Source organism: Leptodactylus fuscus, chromosome 2 (assembly GCF_031893055.1).
Source record: "Leptodactylus fuscus isolate aLepFus1 chromosome 2, aLepFus1.hap2, whole genome shotgun sequence".
NCBI lineage: Eukaryota > Metazoa > Chordata > Amphibia > Anura > Leptodactylidae > Leptodactylus > Leptodactylus fuscus.
The window spans coordinates 243,889,418-243,910,497 of NC_134266.1; the positions used below are offsets into that span (position 1 = coordinate 243,889,418).

Here is a 21,080-nt window from a genome sequence, read left to right on the forward strand (position 1 = left end):
CTATATGCAGTATATGTTCTGCCATTGTGTTCCTCATTCTCTCCAGAGCTAGCACTGACTTGACCACGGTGGTCCCATGTTGGGTACTGGTGACGTTCCTGGTCCCTAACATGTGAAATGCAGCGGTTGATTGGCCGCAATGGATCCCTGAGCGTTGTCAATACTGGAGAGAATGAGGGACGTGTTACCACTCTTAGCGCTAGGCTACAAATGGTTACACCGCACATATCCTAATCTGCCTTTTTTGATGGATCCTTCTATCATGGAGATGCACAGGAGCTGTGGACACCATACTGTTATCACCATCACCACCTACATCATCTCCAGTCATCTGTAAGGCTCGGTTGACATTTGCGCTTCTACTCCCTCTCAAGCAGCGCTTTTCTCTCCGCTTTTTAATAATAATAATAAAAAAAATTTTTTTATATAGCGCCAACATATTCCGCAACGCTGTACAATTTGTAGGGTTCAAATACAGACAAGAAGATACATTGCAAAGAAATAGTCACTTCACACCATGGAACTGAGGGCCCTGCTCGCAAGAGCTTACAATCTATGAGGTAGAGGGGGTGACACAAGAGGTAGCAGGGGCGGCATTGCTTATGCAGAGGTCAGACACTTTTGTAATAGAGGTGACTGTCATTACACAAACATAAGACTTTATGAGCTGTCACCAGTCTTGTCCTTTAACATGTGGATGGTGCTTGGACCTATAAAGTTAGCCTGAAATGGCATCATATCATGTGGGGAACTGTGGGAGTGGGAACAGAGGAGGGTTAAATTTTGGGGATTCTAATGACAGTACGGAAAGGTTTACGTTAGGAATTGTGATAGGCCTGTCTGAAAAGATGTGTCTTTAGTTTGCGTTTGAAACTGTAGAAATTGGGAGTTAGTCTGATTGTCCGGGGTAAAGCATTCCAGAGAAGTGGTGCAGCTCGGGAGAAGTCTTGTATACGAGCGTGGGAAGTTCTGATAATAGAGGATGCAAGTGTTAGGTCATTGAGTGAACGGAGAGCACAGGTTGGGCGGTAGACAGAGATGAGGGAGGAAATGTAGGGAGATGCGGCATTATGGAGAGCCTTGTGGATGAGGGGGATAACTTTTTCACCTTCATCGGGCAGAAATAAGCATCCTGAACCTCCGCCTAAGAAATCCTATTGAAATGAATGGAAGGTGGGAAATACTGATTGAGCAGAATTGGACACTGAATTTGTCAAAATCCACTCAAATTTCTCCAAACTCTGCTTCAAATTCAGTGTCAATCCTAATGAGTTTTTGTCAAGCAGAATCTACTTCAAATTCCTAAAGAAGAAATTCTCTTCTTGGCAAATTCGGCTTCAAATTCATTGCCAAATTTCTCCATGTGATTACGCCCTTAGGGTGCATTCAGACTACGTAACGCCGGGCGTGTATGAGAGCCGTACACGCCGGCATTACGGCAGACTGCCGAACACTTCCCATTCACTTCAATGGGAGCGCTCGTAACAGCGGCGTTTACGAGCGCTCCCATTGAAGTGAATGGGAAGTGTTCGGCAGTCTGCCGTAATGCCGGCGTGTACGGCTCTCATACACGCCCGGCGTTACGTAGTCTGAATGCACCCTTACTCTGACAACACCCAATATTGGTACCGTCTGCGTCCAGAATTGGTCCCAACCCCGACTCCACAACCTGGCTGTCCTTATTGGTTTTCTTTCCAGGCTCATACTACATAAAACTAATAAAGTAGAGAATCTGAGAAGTCGCTTGTATAGACGTTCACTTGGCGGCGTTGCTGACTTCATCTGTGTTATAGATATAGCGCTGCCTTCCATATTTTCTTTACTTTTTTGGCATATGTCGCTGATATTCCTGAGCCCTTGAAGTGATTGTAAAGTGTTATTGCTCTGTCTTGAACAGGTGCGCGCCATTGAATCAAGGCGATAATTTGTAGCCCTCGCCTCCCTTTGCCGTCATGGTAACTCCCGGTTATCAGCATATTATATATTCACCTGCCTGTAAGTTCATGGCTGATGTACGGAGCTGGGCTGTCACTATTCTGATATTAGCACAAGGCGTACTGCTCCATACTGGCCTGCTTTATATTATAGACTATCTTAGGTAAGTACAATTCTCATGTTCCTCTATGTACGGAGCTGGTTACTTGCATGGTGTTCATTCATGGAAAAAGGATCCTCTCCTAATAGCACTGTGCTTGTAGGACCGATTGCAGGGAGCTTTAAAGGGTTCAACCATGTGACTTGCTTAAAGGGAACCTTTAACCAACTGAACTCTCTGCATTCTTCTGTAGGCGACACCACAGATTCTGGCGAGATTGGAATTTTTCTCTATTAGTCCACACCATTCCTGAGCAATCAGTATTGTCGGTTTTAGTATCCAATATGCTAACTAGGCTCATTAATGTCAGGTGGGTGGTCCTGGACTGGAAATGCATACAGGGACCAACCATCTGATACTGAACTGGGTGCTGAAAATAACAGCACTCATTGCTCAGCAATGGTTGGGGGCTTGTGAACAATAATTCCAATCTCTCCAGAGCTGGTGGAGATGGAGAAAGGTACTGTATAAAAACAGTTTTAGTTTTACTTGCCAGAAGTTGGAGAGCCAGGTATTCCTCGATATTACCCTAGCACGTATCCACCTTGGCAGAAGTGAAGCCCCATTACTCTAGCATTTCTCCACCTTGACAAAAATGTATCCACGTTAGTATATCAATAAAGTTCGGCCATTTATAATGTACAATACTGTTTTTGTGGCTTATACCTTTTTGTGAATGAGCCGAAATGGCGTTGCAAGATCCTAGTATGTTCGAGCTTTGTGCTCTAATATCCACTGAGAAACTAGCTTCTAAGTCCGCCGCTCGTCAAAATGGCTTACTTCTAACAACAGTGTTTTCTTGACACCCCTCGTTGCATCGGAACAGTTAGCAAGCGATCCAAGCGTATGCGTCAGAGAGATTACGAAGGTTTCCATTGTAGCAAGTGCAAGAAGTGGAGGGCAGCCAAAAATGCTATAATTGAGGAAGAAATTTGCGGCGCCTCGCAGGATGATCAGTTGTGTTCGTTTTTCTGCCACAGTTGCAGCAGATGGCAAGTCTCACACCAAAGTTTCGATCAAAGCTGCGCTTGCCATCAATTATCTTTGGGCTAAAAATCTCTCGTAATGTCAACATCATAAATGGCCGGCCGAACTTTTACTTCAGAATTATTGATAGGTGCCTGCTGTTTATTATATAAAACAATAATGCATGTTGGCAAGGTGGAGACATGCTAGCGTAACGGGGCTTCACTTTTGCCAGGGTGGAGACATGCTAGAGTAATACCGTATTCCTCTTGGCCAGTGTGTACAATGCAGGTAGATACATGTAGTTCACTAATAGGAGGGGCAGTTTAGTGAATAGATTAGTACTCACTATGGCACTCATTGGGGGAGATTTATCATGCCTTGTACTCCAGTTTTCTGGCATACACAGCATAAAATTGTGTTTTGCACAAATTTTTTTTACTTCTTTGCCTTTTTTTTCCATCCCTACTGTCTTCTTGAAAGGGTGTGTGTTGTGGCCCCGCCGGATTTGTGATCATTTATGCCAGTTTACTGGTGTTAATGATCCCTGAAATCCCTGTAATAGATTGCAGTACAAGGGCATGACCCAGTTTAGGGTGTGCTTGATTCGAGACGACGTGCTCCTTCTTATAACTAAGGCGCTCCTTCAACTGCTATAGGAGATATAAAGATGTCTGTTGGTCACATGGCAATACCACATTTCCATCCAATAAAAATGAATGGGACTGAGCTTGCAGCATGGCCACGTCGCCCATAGACATGATGTCACTTCCTGAGAAGAAATAAGCTGTATATAGCTATAGCTCTGCTGCCATTCGCCAACTTTGCTAGATATTTTTAAGAGGGACAAGAAAGTAGAGACCAGAGGGGACTCATGAAGAGTTGGAACTGAAGCACTGGCATTGCTAGACATCACTATTTTTTATGCCATTCTTACCCGTAAAAATCTGAATGCAAAAAAGGATGTAAAAAAACGCCATGTGAATAGACCCTTACTGGCCCACCCACAGCACCACTAAAGTGAAGTGACAAGCCGAATTTGGGATCGTAAATCAAGTTGATACAGAGTTTCCCAGTCAAGAAATGGCCTAATTATGTCCATATTTGCATTATTAATATCCATAAAAAGGTCAAGCCAACTAAGTGCCAAAACGTCTCAAACATGTGGTCAGTGGCCCTCTTTAAGGAAAAAAGCTGTATGGCGCTCAATATTTAGTAGATTCTTAGGAGCCTTGTGCAGCAACTCCTCTACATACAGTAGTTCTTAGTAGCCGCTCTCCAGCCCCCCCATCTTTTCGTCCAATGGCTGATTAGAAATGGTGAAGATTATTCTGAAACCCCCCAATAAAGCCACTTGTGTATTTGATGGGTAAGAACTATTTGGAACCATAGACATCTAGCGTACAAGTGCACTCAGTGAATGAGCAGCTCCCACTTCTAGGGACCCCCTCGTGAACCATCTGGATGTGTAGAAGTTCAGAGCGAGTGTCTATAAGTAGAGGATTAACAGGTCAGCATCTTCTTTTCCTAATACTTTAATCTAGTTGGTGTTGGGAGAACAAGAATGAACACATAACTGGGCAGACCTTGCATTTGTTCTCATGGTGCCTGGATTGAAGAACCCTGATAAAATGGAGGAGGTTGGCATGTGCCAAGGAGACATACTTATATCCCGGACATGTGAACAGTACACGTTCTTGTAGAAGTGACTGTTTACTTCATAGTGTATGTTCAGACGCGGTGGAAGAATTGTCATTGCAATTCCGTGAAAATTTTCACCACCAGTTTCACATTACATGCAGATTTTACAGCACGTTGAGCATGGATTCACCACATATTTTACTCTGTGCATTGTATTGGCCATTTTCGGGCATGGCAGATTTACTGAAAGGCCATAGAAAAATCAATTACACGTAGATGGGACGACCACCTAATGTGCTAGGTACTCTAACTCCGCTCTGTTCAAGTGAATTCTACTCTACTACAGTTCCCTGCACGATGAGTGAAAGGACCACAGATCTTGGAGTCAGTGGTGGTCCCAGCAGTTGGACCTACTCGATCTGAAAGTTATGGCGTCTCATATTGGTACTTTCTATAGTGGAAAAACCTTTTCAGACTGAGGCTATCCATTGTGGAAAGGGCGTGTGTTTTTTGTCGGTGACCCTAGCCTAAAGAAGAACCCCATTGTCACAGCTTTGTTGTGTTGATCTGGATAGGTCAAGGGTGGGCAAAATCAGCATGACTTTTTCTTTTTTTTGTGGCGGCCCAGCAGGACGTACTTCCATAGACATTTATAGAAACCTCCAAACAATTCTACGCAGTCAGCAAAACTAAAGAAAGGAAGTTGTGGTTTAGATTACCAAGGGTGGGACGTCCCTTGACCGTTCACCAATATTGTGTTTTTACTTTCTTTACTTTTCTTCCAGTTGTGTTGTATTAAAAAAAATCTTTTTAATTTAATGTTAATGGGTGTTAAGAATTTAGAAATAAAGGATTTTACACATAAAAAGTGGAAACAAATATATATTCCATTGCTTCCAAAAATGGCGGTCAGTGACTGGGGCATGGGCATGGACAAAGCATCATAGTCATTTAACACCTGCTACAGGAACATTTTATCCATGATGATATCACGTCATGTCTCCTCTACTACGCCAGTGCTGTGGCCCTAAAGGATCTTTCTCCATCTGCACCAGTCTTGCACAGATTGTAACCTTGGAAAGACTCTTATTAGACAACTCCATTTTGTGTTTAAGCTGCCATTTCTATGTTGACGTGTGATCTCATTTTCTTACTTTTCTTTAAAATTTCCTATAGATACTAAGCCATGCCGCTGGTCAAGAGAAACATAGAACCCAGGCACCTCTGCCGGGGAACTGTGCCTGACGGGATAACCAGTGAACTGGAATGTGTGACCAATAATTCACTTGCCGCCATCATACGACAACTAAGCAGCCTAAGTAAGGACACTTTATTATAATAGATCATATGACTGAATAGCTGTGGTTGACCTAATGACCTGATGATTCAAGAAGAAATGCTATGGGATGGCATGGACAAAAGATGGATGATAGTCATGGGCTGGACCAATTCATTTTATTAATGAACCCAGGCCACAAAATGGAAAGGAATAGGACCTGTCCTGGGCGTGCTCTGAGCCCACCGCCCCTACATAGACACATAGTAATAAACAACCGTATGTATGGGGCCATAAGAAAATAATGGGTCTAGTGTGCTAATTATTAATAATACACATGCGCATGGAGCTTTAAAGAAGATGTATCATGTCCCCTCAGATAGGACGTGTTGTATACCCTTGCAAAGCTGACTGTACGTTGAATTGAGCGCAATTCCAGTTTTGCATCAACCCGGTTCCATAGATATTGACACTGTTAGTTTCAGCTACCAATATCACTGCACTGTCAGAGGGTCGGCCTCATGGCTTAGCGTCATACCGGGTCAGTGAGAAACGTCCTCCCTTCACAATACAAGACTGTAGAATTGTATAGTCAAGTGGGCGTTCCTTATGGCCCATTGATAACGCAGGGTGGTAGGGAGTGCGCCTCTGACAGTGCAGAGATCTCAGTGGCTGAAACTAACAGCATTGATATCGGAGCCAGATATTTGGAAAAATGAAAGTGTACTAAGTCATATTTACAATGCTATATAGTATGTCCTATCTTGGAGTGCATGAAAGGTGCTCTTTAAGATCAGATATTTATCTTAAAGAACCAGCCTAGTCAACTTGTCATGGTAAACTTCTTCTAGATCATGCAGGAATTCACATTTGAGTTAGTGACAAGTTTACTAGCATAGCCTCCTGCACTATAACATAGTAGTGGCAGTTTAGGGGGTGAAAGGTCCTGGCAGGTTCCCTTTAATAGCAGTGAAGCCTCAAAACTTTAGTTTTCATTAATAACCATATGGCCGACTTATCATGTAAACTACTTCTTTTAGATAGTACAGGAACGCAAATTTGGGTTAGTGGGATGTTTACAAGCATAGCCTGGTGTATTATAAGGTAATTGTTGTGTTTTAGAGGGCTGAAAGGTCCTGGCAGGTTCCCTTTAATGGCAGTGAAGTCTTAAATCTCTTATTTAGTTTCCTTTAATAAACGGTAAGTCGTAGTTAATTCCATTGTTCACGTTTAATAAGTCCCTTCTAAATGGTGGAAGAATTAGATGAGATGAGTGTCTGGGGAGGGGTAAGCCTCGAAATAAGCAGCAGTCAGATCAGCAATCCTTGCCAGTGTGTGTTGACATATTTTCTCTCTTTGGCAGGCAAACATGCAGAAGACATATTTGGCGAGTTGTTTAATGAGGCGAATACTTTCTACATCAGAGCAAATTCTCTTCAAGACAGAATCGATCGGCTCGCTGTCAAAGTCACCCAGCTGGATTCGACGGTGGAAGAGGGTGGGTGACTGCACAGGCGCCGCTCTCTATTGGAAGTGCCTTACGTAGAAATGCTATTAATTACCCAGCAGCAGCTGCTTCTTAGCAGGGGATCGCCGCTGTCTTCTTAGGAAGCCGAGCGTGCCGTCGCCGTATCAAATGTTAATTGGCCAGCGACATATTGTAACTTACTGTATTTCCATAATTTGTATGAAAACTTGTTCACACTAATTCAGAAGCAGCCAAGTTTCCTCCCACACACGCTATACCGATAGTAATTTCCTTTTCTAGTCCTACAGGGATTGAATTGTTGTATCTTATCACATACATGCAGCATGGTGTAAATTTTGCAAGTAGGAGACACAATTTGCCACTAGAGTCACATATTACTTCTAATGTTGTGGTTGACTTTGGAAACAGTCAGCAATGGACAGGCACAACCCTAGAAGGTTGACTGAGTTCCCATAATGCAATGGGACAGTGGAGACTCAGGATCAGTTCAATATAAGCTGCACAACTTTCTCTGCAGATTTTTATCTTCGCTCTTCCCCACTGCAGTTTAAAGTTTATACAATAGATGGTGCGGTCATTTTTGATGTATTACAAAAGTTTCCCATCCCTAAGATATAAGTGATTTGTTTATATCAGATCGCTGAAGTTTTGACACCTGACAACACCAGGATCAGTTTTTAGAAGAGGCCACAGTGGTTGGACAAGTTCTGTGGCCTCTTTGCTGCTTTCCAGCCACAGCGCCATTCATTGTATAGTGACTGTTCTGGGTATTGCAGCTCATCCCTATTCATTTGAGCTTGTGAACATAACATCATAGATCTGTAAAGTGGAAGAAGCACTTCAAACAGCTGATCTGGGGAGTGCTGGTTGTTAGAAATCTGGAAATCTGATGGTAAAGACCTATCGTAAAGATAGATCATCAGTATTAAACTCTCAGAAAATTCCTTTGAAGGGGTTAACCTATGATAAACATTTATCCAAAGGGGCTACAGTGCTGGCACTCCACTGATCGCTGGAATAGGTTGTCCAAGCAGTAAGGAGGAGTGTGACTGGAGCAGAGGTTATATTCTCAGCTCTGTTTGCCCTTATCTTGTGTATTTCCATGTTTGTACTGACTAGGAGGTCACTAGTGAAGAAGCAGTTTAGGGCAAGCAGTGCTTGTATACTATTTACTAAGTTTTAATTGGCTTATCTTATGAAAAATATTTATCACCTATCCACAGGATATATAACAAAGGTATGATTCCTGGGACCACCCCCCTACCCAGTCTCAGAACGGTGGTCCCAAGTTCCTAGTTTCTCCTGACAGTAGTGAGGAGGAGATTAAATCGAACAGTGGTCATGTGAATGGCTTTTTTTTCTCTCCTCCATTTTGAGTGGTGTCGGGCGCATCAGACTATTGTTAATTTAAGCCAGGGGTCCTCAAACTTTTTAAATAGTGGGCCGGAGGCAGAGCAGGTCGCACAGACATCGGGAGCGGTGCCCTCCAATAGGTAAAGTGAAGTGTGCTTTATGGCCTGGCCCAAGCTCCCCAGGAGCTTCATTATAAATGCACGCCTGTCGGCGGGGCCAGACAGAAGTGCTTGGCGGGCCGCATGTGGCCCGCGGGCTGCAGTTTGAGGACCCCTGGTTTAAGCAGAGCAACCCAGGGACTAGTTCATGTAACCCAGGATCAGAACCAGCCCAGAACCCCCAGGTCCTGCAGGGTAAAACTGCCTGCAGCATGTAAGTAAAATAAAACTCCTTGGACAACTCCTTTAATGCTGGGTAAACTTTATAAAAGCAGCCCCCACTCTGTCCAGCCTCTTCTCTAGTGCCCTCCTAATCAGTTCATACATGGAAATAATACAAAATAGTCATTTTTGTGGTTTAAAGTCCTGGGAAATATTAGTGGTTTTGGTTGATGGTTTCCACCTCTTATAGTAGCACAGATGCAACAATTATTTTTACATTCAGAATTTATTTTTTAGTGACATCAAAGCCAATGATTGTTACAGATGGGGTTTTGTTCTTTTAATAAGTGTGAGAAATGCTTCATTGCGAATCGAACAGGAAAAAGCAATATGTAGGGTGTATGCGATATCTGCCAGTGTGTCGTATAGTAACCTGCAGGTGATCCTAAAAGGTATTGGCTGCAAAATCTGTGTCCGTTAGAAGCAATTCAGGAGTGTGGCGCGCAGATTAGCAGCAGGGTGGACGCACATCTGTGGGGAGGAAGGTGAGGAAGCTTTCTGGAGAAGCTTCATACTGTGAGATGAAATTAGGAGGTGAAAGAAGCCCCGCTGGCAAGTCTGGCTCATTCAGTATATACAAAAGCCAGACGGATGTTGCCGATAGGAAGCTGGAGGAGGACAGATAGAAGGAAATTATAGCATGTACAATGAGTGTAAGGTGGCAGCACAAGACAATGTATAATCTTCAGCGTCACACTCCGAGGCCTTGAAAGGCAAGTGCACCATGGACGATTTAAGAGTATTTTCTGTGCCCCCGAGGACCGAATGGAAGTTAATAGACCGTCGGGTATTGCACATTTTGCTTTTGTTTAAATACAATGTTTTAAGAAACAGATCTGTCAGTATTGTACATGTCAAAAAATAGGGCTTCTGGATATAGAACGTATCCCCCCTCTATCTGTAGCTATATAATAAAGCTGGTGTTTATCACAGCTTGCTATGTGGCTGCAGCACCAGGACTGGAGAGATGGAGTTGGGACCAGTTTTGGGTGGTGTCAGAGTCAGATAAAATTTACCAACTCCATCTATCAAATAAAATTATTAATTCTATTCTAAAGTTATTAAGATTGTAGGATTAGTGTCAATGTATAGTTTGTTATACATTGACTGGGGAAAAATAGAGGAGTCCGAGTTGGTGCTTTTTCCTACTGACTCCACAGCCATGCACAGCACAGCCATAATGCACCCTTAAAGGGGTTATCCAGGAACTGAACAAATCACAGAGTTGGCTGGAGAAGGTGTATCATAAAAAAGAGAAATCAGACACCCTCCCCTGTCTGCGGCATTCCAGTATCAGCCACTGCTTTGCTTTCACAGCTAGAAATCCTGCGTCAGACATGATTGCTGAGGCCAATCGGTATAGCACTCACATAAGTCACCAGGTCCTCTCCTGTGGCCAGTCCTGTGCGACACACAGACTTCCACCTGTGAAGACACGGTAGGTGAAAGAATGGAAGGTGGTGTTGGCAGACACCGGAGCTCCAGGAACACCTTCCTCGGCCTCTGGGATTTGTTTGACTCCTGGACAACCCCTTTAAGCGGTAGTTTGTTGTATATCCGTAACGTATTATAATGCTAATATTCATTTTTTTATATTTTTATTTTGCAGCTTCAGCAATATACATACTAAAAACATATCAGTTCTATGACCCCAAAATGTGACCCAAAACCTTATACCACAAATAATATGCTAATATTTAAAGGGGATTCTCTGACACCAATATGTCCCACATTCCTGACTAGCAAAAATAACTTTGCAGTGAGTTTACGAATGGGGCTTGTTCTCCAGCAGGTCATGTGACAGCCCGCCATTCATTGATCACATGGCACTGCTTTAGGAATCTGGTCCTGTAACACATAGTTTATCATTGGTCGCCTGCCATTCAGGGGATTGGATCCACTTCTCCCTCCAGATGAGCAAATGTGGATTTAGCTGCAGTGTATTTACTACAAAGGGGGCAACATATAATGACAAGACTGTGCAAAAGCTGTACGCACCCAATACGTGACGGTATAGAAGAAACACACTCAATGCGTTGCTGGATTATTATTTTATACAATGAACTAGTAGTTAACTAGTTACTCGTAAGAATTTTTGATAATATGTTTTAAAAATTTCCACCTATATTTAAATATTAGTCTATTTGTTCCCTTCGAGAGACGTTAGAAGCTTGTCCTGATTGTGTTCTATGTGGGGTTTCAGGCCTAGTTCCCAATTGTCTTGTCGCTCCCTTGGTAGTCGGCACCAGGGGGATGTGGCAACCGCTAAGGTTTCCCTGTCCACGTTGGAGTGCCTTGCACATTAGCTAAACAGTCAAAATTATTAGGGAAAAGTAACAATTACTGAATGTCTGTATCTGTTAATAGTCCTGTTTTATTCTATTGACTTTCAATATTGGTCCTTTATTTTTAGTTTCGCTTCAAGATATTAACATGCGAAAAGCTTTCAAGAGTTCAACCATCCAAGACCAGCAAGTGGTCTCTAAGAATAGCATTCCCCACCCGATCACGGACATCTACAACACCTGCGACAAGCCACCTCCCCTTAATATACTCTCACCGTACAGGTAGGTGGTCTAAAGGAGTTTCTGAAGATCAATGTTTAGTCTTATCGATTTGTCTTTGCAACCATGACTGTGATCCTTTAAAGGGGTTTTCAATGCAAAAAATAATTTTTCTCAAAAAAGGTCTGTGCTATTAATAGGTTAATAAGTACACCCAAATGCCTTTAGCAGTGTTTTGAGCGATTTCTGGGTTTCTCTGGAAGCTCCTGGCATCATCTGCATTTGTTTACATGGGAACATTCCTGTTTTATGTTGTCCTACAACTATCATGATGTATTTAACTCAGAGCTGACTCCCCTCCCTCCCCTTCTGACTCATACTCCCTGCCTGTTTCCCCAGCTAGCCCACCCCTTCCTAACTAACCCCCCCCCCCCCACATCATACTTACCTGTCTTCTGGGCACGGGGTGTCACTTCTTCTGGGCCACACCTGCGTAATAGAGCCGGTATGTGCAGTAGCCCAGAAGTAGTGATGTACCATGCCCAGAAGGTCCAGGCCCTACACCCGTACACAATGAAAAGTAGAGGACAGCTCTCAATACAGAAGCAAGGGAAAGGGTTAAAAAAATACAGGATTTCACATAAAGGAACCAAAATTTGTTAATAAAGTATATTACAATATTTATCAATGACACAGATACTGGCAAAAAATCTAAAGTTGTCCAAACATTCAGTTACTCTTTAAAGTAGCATAATGAAAATAGTATTTCTATAGGTGGTTCCTTCTGGGAGTTTTGGGATTAACCTCTTCTCCTTTGCTTCCTTTTGTGTCGTCAGGGATGACAGAAAGGATGGCTTGAAGTTTTACACGGACCCTTCCTATTTCTTTGACCTTTGGAAAGAGAAGATGTTACAGGACACAGAAGATAAAAGGAAAGAGAAAAGGCGGCAGAAGGTAATATGGTGATGGGAACACGGAACGCATAGGTTTTTCTCACTTGAGTTTTGTTTTTGTTTTTTCTTGCTACTTGTTTTTGTTTTTCTAAACAGAAAGGGGCAGTAAGATATATTTTAGGCACATCCCTGTAATTCATCCATAGACGATGTTCAGCAGGGGTCTTGTGTTCTGGAAACCCTCTGATCTAAAGATATGTATTTGGTTCAGAAGATTCCCTTAAATTATCTAAACTTCATATGAACCGATTTTATTTTCTTGCCTCAGGAACAAAAGCGCGTGGACGGAACAACTCGTGAAGTGAAAAAAGTCAGGAAAGCCAGGAACAGACGTCAGGAATGGAACATAATGGCCTATGACAAAGAGCTCAGGCCGGACAACAGGCTGTCTCCAAACGTATACCAAGCAGCGTCCTCTGAGGGATCCATGTCCCCGGACACTAGGTCTGTCTTTCACTCTGTCAGATCTACTCAGCAGGATCTTAGCATTGCACTGTGTTGTTTGGGATCCCCCCTACCTGGTGACTGAGCACTTCACTTCTCTTTGCGCTTGATTATACGTCATTTTAATTTTGTAATTGTCATTTGAGATGGTTCCAAGAGTTAGATGAGAGTCAATAAAATATATATTTTTCTAATAGGCTGTTTTTAAAAAAATATTTTGCCTGAAATGGAACATAAAAAGAAGAAATGACCCAAACATCCAGTTTAGCTTATTTATGTCTCCACTCCGATTTTTGGCTAGGTCAAGATCTGGGTCCTATAAGGTCATGGAAAGATTTTCACCTGTTCTTTGTTTTCAACTCACACCTGGTTTTGGTGCACAATCACTGATGCAAATCATGGACCAAATTCAGACTGTGTGAATAAAGCCTTAAAAGGTTTCTATCATTGAAATCACATTTTTTTTCTCAATCACACATAGGAATAGCCTTAAGAAAGGCTATTCTTCTCCTACCTTTAGATGTCTTCTCTGTGCCGCCGTTCGGTAGAAATCCTGGTTTTCGTCTGTATGCAAATGAGTTCTCTCGCAGCACTGGGGACACCCCCAGTGCTGTTTGAGCGCTGGGGACTGCCTCATATTCGCATGCCCGGTCAGCCGTGATGTGTGACTCCCAATACCTCTACCATTTATTCCCTAACGCTCTATTAGTTCACAGGTGTTTATTTACTAAACCTATCACAAACCTATACAAAAGGGTGCTTTAAGGTGAGAGGTTGGGTTGGTAACAATACTGGCAAAATCTAGGCTAGTTTAACCCATTACTATTCGATACCTACCTATTAACACCTACGGGGAGGCTATTTGGCTTTTTTTGATTCTTGGAGACACCACACACAAAGTTAATGAGTCAATATTCAGAGCAAATTCGTTTATTGTACTCATACTTTTAAACATACACTAAAATTTAACTTTTATTCATATCTTACTCATTATTCTTCAAATTGTGACTTACAGATACATATACCTTTTGAACCTTCCTGTTTTTTTTCTCAAAAAAGGCTGTAGGCCACTATTCTGGCACTGTTCATCCCATTGTATTAAAAAGTCATCATTTTAGGTTAAACTTTAATCGAAAGGGACCTTTCACCACCTCCAGCAGCTCCAGCTATTGTCATCCTGCTTCATTGATTCCGGAACACTTGCAATTTTTTCTATAGCCCCCACCATTCCTGATAAATCAGTGCTGTTCGTTTCAACACCCAATAGGCTAGCTCAGCTCTCTACCATCAAGTGGGCAGGTCTTAGCTGAAAGCAGAAAGATAGGAACTGCCTATGTGAACTGATTACTCAGGAATGGTTGGGGCTAGAAGAGAATAAAACAGCATCACAATCAGTGGAGCGGCGCCTATTGATGAATGCAAAGAGTTGGAGTTGGTAAAGGTGATGAAAGGTCTTCTTTAAGGGTCATATATCTTGACCTTGCCAAACTGGAGTAAAGACAAAAAAGCAAAACCGGATGTTTGGGTCGTAGAGTATGGGTCTTCTGCCCTTCATCTTTATTTCTTGATCAGACTGGATAGTGTTTGTCGCTTTGGAGGACCTGTCCTGTCTGGCATTAACACTGACACTGTGTACTGCCTAATTTCTCCAAAGATGGCGCTATAGGGAAATTGAGCAGTTAGTTCCAGGTTCACCACAGACTACAGATGAGCGAGTAGTATTCGTTGGAATACCTTGCTCCCATAGGAATGCGTGTAAGCGGCCGAACACCAAGGATATAAGCACATTGAATATTCACTGTGTTTAACCCCTTGGTGTTCGGCCTCTTACACGCATTCCTATGGGAGCGAGGTATTCCATCGAATACTACTCGCTCATCTCTACCACAAACATTTTGTGATCTGCTAATTGTCAATGGATCCTAATAATAAGTCGGAATTGTCCAAAAAAATTGCCAGTACTGTACGTTGATTGCTAACATGTGCTAGACAATATTATTTAAAATAGGTTGATGTAATGTACCAGTGACGCTTGTAATATAATACCAAAGGACTGAATATCTAGTAACATGCTGGCTCAGGCTCTTCCAGAGAACACTATAGGAACATATACTGGAGACAAATAAGACAAGGGTTAGTTGAATTTCTTTTATTGAGTTGGACATGCTTGTGCCTGCAGTGTACTGGTGTAAGGCTATGTTCACATCATGGTTGTGATGTCTGTTTAGCATGTACAACTGGAAAATCTACCAATGTACACATCTAGAAGTGTATTCTTAGAACGCCATTAGCCTATTTTGCTAGTTTTGCATCAGTTTACCACAAAATAAGTATAGAGAGGTAATAGATGTATATAGTACTGTATAGTGAATGGGCAAAGAATGCAATTGTGTGGCAACCATCTTAGGCCTCTGTTATATGTACTTATCAGGAACTTCTCCGGTTGTATACATCAAATGGAGGCTAATATTGTGATGTGAACAGAGCCTTAGTGAGACTTGCATGGTTTGCAGAAATTGGCAGATTTCTAAACGAAATGTGAAGTATAAAACACATTTCAGATGGTCTCTGCTTCTTTTTCCAGTGTTGGTTGTAAAATGGTTTAGAGGCCTTTTGTTTTCTAACTACCTAAAATATCGGAGATAAGTGTCTAATGGCTGAGACCCTCAACAATCATGAGAATGGGTGGTCCTGACTCACTGCATTTTAAAGGGGTTTGTACCATGAAAAATGTGTGTCCATAGGATAGAGGATAAATTGATGATCAGTTGGGGTCGACCGCTGGGATCTCCACCGATGTGGATATGAATGTGGGATGGGGAACACTGGGCCCTCTTTCTCATGATCAATGGATCTCAGCAGTAGGACCTCCACTGATATGACACTTACTCCCTGTTCCTTGGTGGTATATGGTTTTTTTTCCCAGCCCTAAATAGAATTTTCATACTGAGGACCTATCTACAGGATAGGTCATCAGTATGTGATTTGTTAAGGTCCAACATCCGGACCCTGCACTGATCTTCTGTTCTAGGAGCCTCTAGGTGTTGGAAGCTTCTGGTGGACGGACGGCACGTGTAATGCTCCTCTTACTCGGGTAATAGGAGTGGTGCAAAGCCCTGTCCACTGCATAGTATTGGTTCCGGGGAACGCCATCACTGCTCCTATTACTTGAATAGGAGTGGCATTACATGTACCATCTGTTCACTAACCACTTCCAGACTCGGAGGCGGCTAGAGTAGATGATCTGTACAGGGTCTGGGTGTCCAGGATCAAATCTCGCCTGTGCGAAGTGCCCATCCATGTGCTGTCTTGTATAAAAGATGCAATGAGCGGACAAGCAAGCTAGTCAGCATGGCTCACACCTCTCCACACAGAGCTAGTCAGCTGATCGGCAGCTCTATTACCTTGGCCTATTACCGGAAAAGAGCATTTCTAGGAACACTTATCAGCAATAATAGACTTGTTGATCAGGCTGTGTAATAGTGACCTTAATTTCCATGAGGAGCGATGAGTAATGTTTTCGCCTGGGTGCAGGTGCTGAGAGCTTCAAAGATCTAAGATGAACCTCTTAGATATCGGCTGTCTGATATCTCCAGTATATGGCCAGCTTAAAATCCATCAGATAAATCGGTCTTCTATAATGTAAGGGCTGCAATGTAGGCTTTGTGGACTTTTTGTTTGTTATGGTCGCACTTTCTCAGCTATGCTCTTTTTCTTCTTGTACCCATCAATCATGCCACAGTGCCAGGGGACCCCCTTAAGGAAGTGCCAGTGACTTTAATTACCTATGGGGATTTCTCTAATAGTCATGGCATAGGCAGTAACTTGCAGTGGATTCCTCCATGAGTGTGCCTGTAATGTAACCCTCGCTGCATAACCACCATTAGTGATATCCTTGTAGTAATGGCATGTCATGGAGTTAACACAAGAAATTAATCCACTAAAAGGCTGTTTAATATTTTACCTATAACGCTGAATAGTTGCCTTTCTACCAATATGGCGTGTATTGTTATTGGTACAAGCTTGGATCTAACTAACTGTTTTATGGTTTTTTTCTCCCTTTCTAAGGTCTCATGTATCTGATCTGACGGAATACTCCTATCCTGCAACCCCAAACCACTCCATGCATCAGCATCCCATGACCCCAACTTATATAGGATCGGGAGAGTCACTGCATCATATAGGAACCAATCAAATCCATGAACACGACTACAGATCCTCAACTGGCACACTAAGACATGGGACATTGAGTAGACCACAACAACCACCACCGCCACCACCACCATCGACTATGGATGGGCCTCTTCCACCTCCGCTTGCTTCTACAGAGTGCAGGTAATGTTTCTTTATGCAGACAATCTGATTTGTAGCTCGTTTTTGGAGACAAAAGCCTAATGTTTTGCCATATTTTCCTAGACGGGTTCTGCCACCACAGATGATGGAGTATTATCCTGCTGGATCACCACCTCCACCTCCACCAGTCATCCCATCAGCTCAGACTGCTTTTGTTAGTCCACTTCAGCACCCAGTCCCTGGATCCCCTGGAGGGCAGTTGTCTGGGTCTCCATATGCACATTCTCCACCTCCTGGTGGGGTCAGCATTTCTGCTGCTACTGGGCCTCCTCCTCCACCACCAGGGCCACCTTCATCAGCTCTGTCTCTCTCTTCATCTCCAATGCACTTTGCCAAAGTGTTAGAAGCAAAACGTCTTGACGGCGCGCACCTCCTCGGCCTCACAAGTGACGCTCGTAGTGATCTACTTTCTGCTATTAGGATGGGTGAGTGAAAGTCTTGCAGGACATGCTTGACCATTAGTTTTACACTTTCTTCCACCAATCACAAGACTGGAGGTCTCTTTACCCCCATCTGAATGGAGCAGCGGTCGCGCATGGGCTATGCTGCATTATTCATCTTTATAGAACTGCTGGACTCAAGCACACACTATTTCTCTTTAGCAATTCCAATCTTTTTGTGATTGGTAGTGGTCCCAGGGATCGGACACCCACTATTCAGACACTTATGATCCTTTTGACAAAATCCCTATCACGCTGAGGCCCCAGAAACGCAGCTTTTTTTTTTGTTGCAGATTTTATTGCGGTTTTTTGAGTCAAAGCCACAAGTGGATTGATCAGAAAGAAGAAGTATAAGAACCTCCTATATAGTTCCCATTCGTCTTGTAGCCATTCTTGGCTTTGGCTCAAAAAACTGCAACAAAATCTTCAACAAAAAAAGCTGCGTTTCCGCAACGTGGGGCTTTAGCCCCAAATGATTTTCCCACCCCAAATGGTTATTCCATATTGATGACCTATGCACAGAAAAGGCCATCAGTATGTGGGGATCCGGGACATGAACCCACACAGTTCAGCTGTTAAGGCAGCCTCAAGTTGTTGCAGTAGACAAGTAATAGGAGCTGCACTGTAATTTCCTTGAACCGTGGCTATACAGTGGACATGACGGCAGAACTATTCCTGTAAGAGCATCTTGCATGTGCTGTCTGGCCATTACAACAGCTTCCGGTGGCTAGAGGCTTCTGGTGCAGCTGATCTGTGCGGGGTCAGAGTGTTAGACCACAAATCACATACTGATGACCCATCCTGATCAGCCATCAGTATGAAAAATCCATTTTGGGCTGGAAAACTCCCTTTAGGGCTGTAAGACTGAGTACTGTTGCATCACCGATATGTTCCTTCATACCCCTGACCTGTGGCTCACCTGAACAGAATGTAGATCCCAGCTGAGCATAGTACGTCTGTGTGTTGCTACAGTATATGGAAGCTAAAATGCATCTCATGGCATCATGTATGTACAGAAACTTCATCTATGTCTTTGCATACATCTATAGTCCCATTTCTAGAAACTACCATTATATCTTTTTCCCCCCATACCTTCAGCTTTTTCCTTTTTGAGGCTCATGCTTGCCGATCAGTAGTCTATATGTATAAACACACAAAAGTCCTTTAAAGGATACGTTCACACGGTGGCCCTGTGGCACCCATGGAAGAAAGCCAAGGCTGTCTCGGTTTTCTGGCGCCGTTTTGCATGTGTGATTAGCCTCGTACAATGGGGCTCTTTAACATGAAGACGCGCACCCCGGTTTCAGTGGAGACGGCAGCAAGAGTGAGCAGGACACTTCTTTTTCTGCATGATGTAAAAAGAAGAATCCATCACTGCCCCCTATTGAAACCAATGTAATGCAGAATAGAGCTGCTTTCTGGAGAGGACGTTAAGGGGGAAGACCGCCTCTAAATCCTCTTTGAAAGCCACAATGTGAACATACCCTAATGGTTGCAAATAGATTAGACTATAGAACAAAACCCTCCATGTGCACAGTTGAAAGATGTAGGAAAACTATAGAATGTAACGTGGATGTGAAAAGCAAGAACCTGGAAGCTGTCCTAAGACTGTGGTGGCAGAAGGCTACAATTAGGTTGGATTAAATAGAGATTTTACGAGAACACATTGGATTACTGCTGAGACACATATGTCAAAGAAGTAGACCTGAATTGGATGCAGCTCATCCCCCAACCTTGCAAATGAGTTTTATGCTATATAGCCATGGTGATATTCGGTTGCACAACAAGTAACCACAGTAAAATTCTAGCAGGTTGTGCAAGATTTCAGGATTCTTTATGAGGGTAATGCCCTGTTCACATGTGCTTTTGTATTCTGTCCGGGGAGACCCCCCCCCCCCCCCAAACGGAATACAAATGCAATTGCAAGCGCTGTGCTGTAAAAGCACACGGACCCAATAGAGTATAATGGGGTCCGTGTGCTTGCCACGCACTGCCCGCACAAATCCTGTCTACATTATTCATGCAGGCAATGCGCGGCAAGCACACGGACCCCATTATAGTCTATGGCAGGCATGTCAAACATGCGGCCCGCGGGCCGCATACGGCCCTTTACAGGCATATCTGCGGCCCGCATAAAAGTCTCAAACTTTGTCTCTAAAGTTTAGAGACAAAGTTTGAAACTTTTGTGCGGGCCGCAGAGGTGCAATACTCACGCGGCTACACGCTGCTGTGTAGACGTGATGTGACATGATGACGTCACATCATGTCTACGACTGTTAGCGCGAGAGAGAGTGCGGCGGGGGAGCGAGGACTTGGAGTCGTCGGATGAGGTAAGGCAGTTCTATATACTGCCGGAAAGCTGACAGTGCGCTGAGTTCAGCGCACTGTCGGCTTTCCAGATGTGGGCCCAGTGTGAAGAGCTTACGGTCCCGGTACCGTAGCTCTTCTATGGTCAGAAGGGCGTTTCTGACACTAAGTCAGAGACGTCCTTCTTCACAGCACAGCCAATCGCGCTGTACTGTGAGAGCCGGGAGGAACGCCCCCTCCATCCCTGATAATGCTCGTCTATGGACGAGTACTGCGAGCAGAGGGATGGGGCGCGATTGGCTGTGCTGTGAAGAAGGACATCTTCAATGTGTGTGCACATAGAGGTGGAACGTGAAACAGAGGGCAGATGAAGGAGTGGACGGCATGACACTGGGGGCAGATGAAGGAGGGGACGGCATGGCACTGGGGGCAGAGATGGAGAGGACGGCATGACACTGGGGGCAGAGATGGGGGGACATGAATCTGGGGGCAGAGATGGAGGGGACATGAATCTGGGGGCAGAGATGGGGGACATGAATCTGGGGCAGAGATGGGGGGCATGATACTGGGGGCAGAGATGGAGGGGACATGGATCTGGGGGCAGAGATGGAGGGACATGAATCTGGGGGCATGATACTGGGGGCAGAGATGGAGGGACATGAATCTGGGGGCAGAGATGGGGGGACATGAATCTGGGGGCAGAGATGGGGGGCATGATACTGGGGGCAGAGATGGAGGGACATGAATCTGGGGGCAGAGATGGGGGACATGAATCTGGGGGCAGAGATGGGGGGCATGATACTGGGGGCAGAGATGGGGGGCATGATACTGGGGGCAGAGATGGAGGGACATGAATCTGGGGGCAGAGATGGGGGGACA

The 21,080-nt window shown here is 43.9% G+C and overlaps 1 protein-coding gene across 1 annotated transcript in view; it reads left to right on the forward strand.

Moving 5' to 3' along the window:
* Positions 1-21,080, forward strand: part of WASF3 (WASP family member 3) — a 35,782-nt gene that overhangs the window by 11,960 nt on the left and 2,742 nt on the right. Inside the window, exons 2-8 of the mRNA XM_075265963.1 lie at positions 5,879-6,021; positions 7,342-7,476; positions 11,614-11,767; positions 12,541-12,658; positions 12,926-13,101; positions 17,170-17,436; positions 17,518-17,879. Coding sequence (XP_075122064.1) covers positions 5,889-6,021; positions 7,342-7,476; positions 11,614-11,767; positions 12,541-12,658; positions 12,926-13,101; positions 17,170-17,436; positions 17,518-17,879 — 1,345 coding nt within the window. The 5' untranslated portion in view covers positions 5,879-5,888. The remainder of the gene's footprint in view (positions 1-5,878; positions 6,022-7,341; positions 7,477-11,613; positions 11,768-12,540; positions 12,659-12,925; positions 13,102-17,169; positions 17,437-17,517; positions 17,880-21,080) is intronic.